A 6,493-nucleotide genomic window follows, 5' to 3' on the forward strand; every position below is an offset into this window, starting at 1 on the left:
AGAAGGGGGGGGGGCAGGCAGGCAGACAGACAATTTGGGCAATCAAATAACTTTTCTGAATGAGTTACAATAACATTTTGCCAGATGCATTGGGCGCCGAGAAAAACCGTGCACTTTTGCAAAAGGGGGAGGGAGGAGGAGAGAGAAAGAGAGAGAGAGAGAGAGAGAGAGAGAAGGGGGGGGGGCAGGCAGGCAGACAGACAATTTGGGCAATCAAATAGTTTTTCTGAATGAGTTACAATAACATTTTGCCAGATGCATTGGGCGCCGAGAAAAACCGTGCACTTTTGCAAAAGGGGGAGGGAGGAGGAGAGAGAAAGAGAGAGAGAGAGAGAGAGAGAGAGGGGGGGGGGCAGGCAGGCAGACAGACAATTTGGGCAATCAAATAACTTTTCTGAATGAGTTACAATAACATTTTGCCAGATGCATTGGGCGCCGAGAAAAACCGTGCACTTTTGCAAAAGGGGGAGGGAGGAGGAGAGAGAAAAAGAAAGAGAGAGAGAGAGAGAGAGAAGCGGCACTCTGTTCACGTTCAGAAACCGCTTTCTTCCTCGCCCAGGGCAGGAAGTTACCGGCGTACAGGAAGCGGGCCAGGGAACCTCCACCTTCTCTCCCCCCCCCCCGAGACGCACCGCCCAGCTGGGAAACTCCGAGTCTGCACAAGCAGTCGGGCGCTTCCGCTTGGCTCTAAAATGGAAGCTGAACCTTGAGCGCAAAGGCTGACTTTTGGGGGAGTTCCTCGCGGGAGGCGTCCGGGCAGAGAAAAGAGCGTCCCCCCCTTCTCCCTCCTCCCCCCCTCTCCGAAAGCCAGCGCGGAAGAAGAAGAAGCAGCAGCGATGGGAACTGATGGAGTGGGGGTCCTCGGCGGTGTCGGGGCTCCCTCGGCGACTCCAGCGGGTAAGGCGCCCGGCGGAGCCCGCAGAGCGCAAGCTCTGCGAGCGCGTCTCTTTCGGGGACTTCAATTCTCCCCCCCCTCCCCTTTCGTCGTAAATGGGGAAAGGGCGGTCGTATTGGGACGCGGTGGCTCAGTGGGTTAGGACGCTGAGCTTGTGGATCAGAAGGTCGGCGGTTTGGCGGGTCGAATCCCGAGTGCCGCCGTAGCAGAGTGAGCGCCTGTTACTCGTCCCAGCTTCTGCTAACCTAGCAGTTCGAAAGCACGCAGCGTAGCAGAGTGAGCGCCTGTTACTCGTCCCAGCTTCTGCTAACCTAGCAGTTCGAAAGCACGCAGCGTAGCAGAGTGAGCGCCTGTTACTCGTCCCAGCTTCTGCTAACCTAGCAGTTCGAAAGCACGTAAAAATGCAAGTAGAAAAACGGGGACCACTCCGGTGGGAAGGTAACAGCGTTACGTGCGCCTTTGGCGTCTAGTCATGCCGGCCACATGACCACGGAGACGTCCTCGGACAAGCGCTGGCACTTCGGCTTTGAAACGGAGATGAGCACCGGCCCCTAGAGTCGGAAACGACTAGCACACGTGTGGGGGAACCTTCACCTTTACCTTTATTGGGCTGGAGGGAGGGGGGCGCTTGGGCAGTTCCCCTTCCTCCCCCCCCAGGTCATCGGGGTGGCGACATAGGCAGGATCGTGAGCGGTGGAGCTCCCCTCTCCAACTGCCCACTGGCTGGTGGAGTGGGGGGGAGATCTCGGGGGGGACGCCGGGTTGGCGATCCCGAGGATAAAAGGAGAACTGGATGACTGGCGGGTAAGTTTGGGGCACAAGGGGGGTCTCTTCGGTCAGATCGGTGGGGAAGGGAAGGGAAATGCCCTCCCCCTCCCTTCCCCGCAAAAAGTGGAAGTGGGCGCATCGTTAGGCCAAGAGATTGTTGTTGGTGGTGAAAGATCCTCTGGTTGTCGTTTTTCTCTCTCTGCTGTTTTCTTTTTGAAGCTTTGCTTTTGGGACGCTGGTCCCCCTCTTTGGTGAGTGTGAGTCCTTTCGGACTGATGACTTTTGTTCTGGGATATTTATGTTCTGTCCTTCGGGGAAAACAAAACACAGAGACAACTCCCCCCCCCTCCTTTCACTTTTCCACACTGGAGAAGCAGTATGAAAATAAGTGAGAAATCCCCTTGACATGGAAAGTGGCCTGTTTTTATTTCCTGGCCTTTTAGGCTCCAGTTGCCTGGAGTTCCTCCGTCCCGCAGTCTAGGTAGGTTCCCAATCCAGTGGGATGAATGGCAGCTCTCCTCCGTGGATCCTTCTGCCACCATGAATTGGACCAGAAGACCTCCAAGGTCCCTTCCAACTCTATTCTCTGAATTGAAACTGGCCTTTGGTGTTTACATTTGCTTTCCTTTTACATCCGCTGATCTTTTAACATTTTACATCCCCCTGAACTGAGACACGGAGCCTGCCTTTTCCTTGATTTCCCTAAGGAAAAGCAGGATAATAGATCTGACACATACCATATTTTTAAGCTTTAAAAAACTAGTCCGTGAGACAGGTTGGCATGAGCGAAAACAATTGGTTCAAAGTCTCTGGCACGGGCTTTAAATCTGAATCTGCGCTTTAAAGATTAGTTCATGGTGGCCCTGTCAATGCTTTTATTCCTGTATCCTTTCCTGTGCTTTGCTATTACTAACACAGGTTGTCCTCGACTTATGACCCCAATTGTGCCTAAAATTTCTGTTGTTAAGTGAGACATTTGGGATGTGAGTTTTGCCCCTTTCCTGCCACGATTGCTAAGTAAATCACTTCAGCTAATAAGTTAGTAACCCCGTTGTTAAGTGAATCTGGTCTCCCCATTGACTTTGCCTGTCAGAAGGTCACAAAAAGGTGATCACATGACCTTGGGACACAGCAATGGTCATAAATATGAACCAGTGGCCAAATGTCTGAATTTTGATCATGTGATAATGGGGAATGCGACAAAGGTCGTAACTGTGAAAAACGGTCATAAGTTACTTTTTCAGTGCTGTTCTAACTTTGAATGGACACTAAATGAACTGTTGTAAGTTGAGTACTGCCTGTATGACAATTATTGTATTTGTCTTTGAAGTCAAGCCTTTTTTCCCTCCCTCTTCCTGAAGAGTGAGATCAGCATTATGTAGGCACTGGGGAATAGAAACTTATTTCTTCAAGCTTAACATTTAGATCATGGGTGCCCAACCTCTTTGCTTGTCTTGGGCTGCATATAAAATATCTAAGATAGTTAATGGATATAAATAATATAAAGCTATTAAAGCTATTGTGGGGCCACATTGCAAGCTCTCTGGGGCCACACACAGCCCATGGGATATCCACCTGATTTGGATAAAGTCAAGTGCTTAGATTATGTATGTGGGAAAGATCTGTAATTTGACTTCTACAGATTTTTTCCCCCTCATTTTTATCTCCTACACCAGGGGTGTCAAACTCTGCACGTCACATGACGTGTCGCGACATATCGCAACTTTTCCCCCATTGCTGGAGCTGGGGTGGGCATGGTTTTGGCATGACGCATCTGGCCCACGGGCCTGCAGTTTGACACCCCTGTCCTACACCATTTCATACAAATAAGGGTTGCAGGTCAGCACCGTTGCAGACTTTTTATAATTTTTATAATAAGTGCAGCTTTATTCCACATGAGTACCTTATCACTGCATAAGGTGGAGTTTGCAAATAGTCTGAATCCAGTTGCAGTTTGCAAATAGAGAGAAAAATCAATGCGTTCTTATGGAAAGGGGCACCCAGTCAGCTGTTCTGAGTATTGCCACCTCCTCCATTCTAAGTCCCCCTTCCTTTCTTTTTTCAGTCATGTGACCTTAAATAACAATTAACACTTAGACTTATATACCGCTTCATTGTGCTTTACAGCCCTTGCTAAGGGGTTTACAGAGTCAGCATATTGGCCCCCAACAATCTGGGTACTCATTTTAACAACCTTGGAAGGATGGAAGGCTGAGTCAACCTTGAGCCGGTGAGAATCGAACACTATTAAAAGTGTTTTGCAAAGTCAGCCAGATGTTTGGACTGGATTTAGCATTTTTATCATCCCACTGAGTCCTTCCCAAGGTTGTGGGATAGGCAAATGTTGATAGTTCATGGTTACTCAGGGACTGGAAAGCTTTAAGTGATGGCATCCTGCGTGCTTTTGCTCCCCTGTTTTCACTTTGCTTTCATCTCTCAACCACAGCCCTTTCAATCAGGCTGATTTCTCTTCCCTACAGCTTTTTAGCTACATAGCAACCCAGATGTTCAGCGGCTGGCAGACACAAGCTCCCATCATGCCGAACAGCAGGATCCTGGATGAATTTGCGGTGCCCGAGGAGGCCCAGGATATGTTGATGCAACACCGTCCCCAAATTGAACGCCTCTTTCGGGTGGAGCTGAATGTTGTGGGGGTGCTGGGATCAGATCCCAAAGGAGCAAGGAAGATCTGGTTGCAGTTACAAGGAAGCCAAGAGAATCTTCATAGTGCAAAGGTCAGGCAAACTCTTTGATCCTCAGTCCAAATTAATTCCCATAAAACAAGTTATCATGGTCTTCAATGCTTTGGTAAGGCCACACCTGGAATACTGCATCCAGTTTTGGTCACCACGATGTAAAAGAGATGTCGAGACTCTAGAAAGAGTACAGAGAAGAGCAACAAAGATGATTGGGGGACTGGAGGCTAAAGCATACAAGGAACGGTTGCTGGAATTGGGTATGTGTAGTTTAACGAAGAGAAGAGTGAGGGGTGACATGATAGCAGTGTTCCAATATCTCAGTCTTCCAATATCCCTCAAGAAGAGGGAGTCAAGCTATTATCCATAGCACCTGAAAGCAGGACAAGAAGCAATGGATGGAAACTAGTCAAGGAGAGAAGCAACCTAGAACTAAGGAGAAACTTCCTGACAGTTAGAACAACTAACCAGTGGAACAACCTGCCTCCAGAAGTGGTAAATGCTCCAACACTGGAAGTTTTTAAGAGACTGGACAGCCATTTGCCTAAAATGGTATAGGGTTTCCTGCCTTAGCAGGGGGTTGGACTAGATGACCTCCAAGGTCCCTTCCAAATAATAATAACAATAATAACAATAATAACAATAATAACAATAATAATAATAATAATAATAACAACAACAACAACAACAACAATAACAATAACAATAACAATAATAATAATAATAATAATAATAATAATAATAATAATAATAATAATAATGGTACTGTATTTCCTTGAAAATATCTATCACCTGGCTTTTTTTTTTTGCCTTCCAAAAGAGGCATCGGGCCTTATTTTTTTGTATGTGGGGTTGTCTTTTCCATGGTCTCACCTTGCACGAGTCGCCCTCGGCCTCCATTTTGCTTTCAGAGACCTTCCGGAAAGGCCTCTGCAGCCGAGAGTTGTAGCTCAGTTCTCGGATGGCACAGCCCTTTCTGGAAGGCCTCTGATGGTAAAATGGAGGCTGGGGGTGATGCATGCAAGGTGAGACCAGGGAAAAGACGCCACCCTGAAAATAAGACCTGATGCCTCTTTTGGGGGCAAAAAAAAAGACTGGGTCTTATTTTTTGGGAAACATGGTATCTATATACTTCCAGGTGGCCAGGAAAATTTGCTTCCGAATGGCAGAAAATGACTTGGGCTTAGCCTTGAAGTCACTATGAATTGAGGCTGAGTCGAAGGAGATTCCACCTTAAGGCTTCTACCTTACATAACAGAGCAGAACAGCAACGGAATAATCATCACAAGATCTCAAAAACAGTTAGAACAAGGGTGATAGCTGATGACTTTTGGATTGTTGGCAATTGTATGAACAGGCCTAGAAAGGTGCCAGGAGTTGAGATTGTTCTCTTTGGCTTTTCTGAAGTCGTTCTTCTGTTGAAAACGTTGAGAATTCAACAGTCGCACCCTCTGTATACCTCTCTGTAATTTATCCTCCGTCCTTTTAGAGGGGCAGGTTAAAGATGCTATGTTCTATCCTCATCACGGTAAACTGTTTTCTCTACAATCAGATCTTGAAGCACCATCCCATGCCGGAATGGAGAAGAAGCTTTACTCATTGTGGCAATAATACTGGTTGATATCTGTGGAGATTCTCAATCATCCAAGTCATGGTTGTCCCAAAGGTGCTTTTCAAAAGGCAAGTGGGCTTTCGTGTTTTGTTTTTTCTTGAAAATGTTTCACTTCTCATCCAAGAAGCTTCTTCAGTTCTGACTGAATGGTGTGGAATGGAAGGATTCATATTCTTTGCAGTCATCTGGTCGTTAGCGCTCTGAGAGTTGTTGAGGCCACTTGGGGCTTAAGTGTCACCTCAGGGTTATCTGAATCAGAGTGCAAATGGGTGAGGAATCTTCTTGGTATAGGTGGTGTAGGCCTGTGGTGGCGAACCTATGGCACGCGTGTCACAGGGGGGCACGCAGGGCCCTCTCTGTGGGCACGCGCACCGTCGCCCCAGTCCTTGGCCTTCAGCTGGGTTTTATAAAACCTTTTAGCTTTAGGCCTCCCAACGCCATGTGCAAAAAAAAAAAAGGTTCAATCAATCAATTTCAACTTCTCACGGGGAAAGAAAAGATCTCGTGAAGTTGGAATAAAAA

The 6,493-nt window shown here is 47.4% G+C and overlaps 1 protein-coding gene across 2 annotated transcripts in view; it reads left to right on the forward strand.

The window, feature by feature from the left end:
* Positions 1–656: 656 nt before the first annotated feature.
* The window catches only part of LOC308676534 (protein KHNYN-like), a gene marked incomplete at its 3' end in the record, with an annotated part of 28,364 nt that continues 22,527 nt past the window's right edge, over positions 657–6,493 (forward strand). Inside the window, exons 1-2 of one of the 2 annotated variants that reach the window (XM_081342376.1) lie at positions 657–897; positions 4,144–4,398. In XM_081342376.1, the coding sequence (XP_081198502.1) occupies positions 847–897; positions 4,144–4,398 (306 nt within the window). In that variant the 5' untranslated portion in view covers positions 657–846. The remainder of the gene's footprint in view (positions 898–4,143; positions 4,399–6,493) is intronic. The other variant, XM_081342377.1, reaches the window with a different exon arrangement.

Source organism: Vipera berus (assembly GCF_964194415.1).
Source record: "Vipera berus genome assembly, chromosome: W".
Classification (NCBI taxonomy): domain Eukaryota; kingdom Metazoa; phylum Chordata; class Lepidosauria; order Squamata; family Viperidae; genus Vipera; species Vipera berus.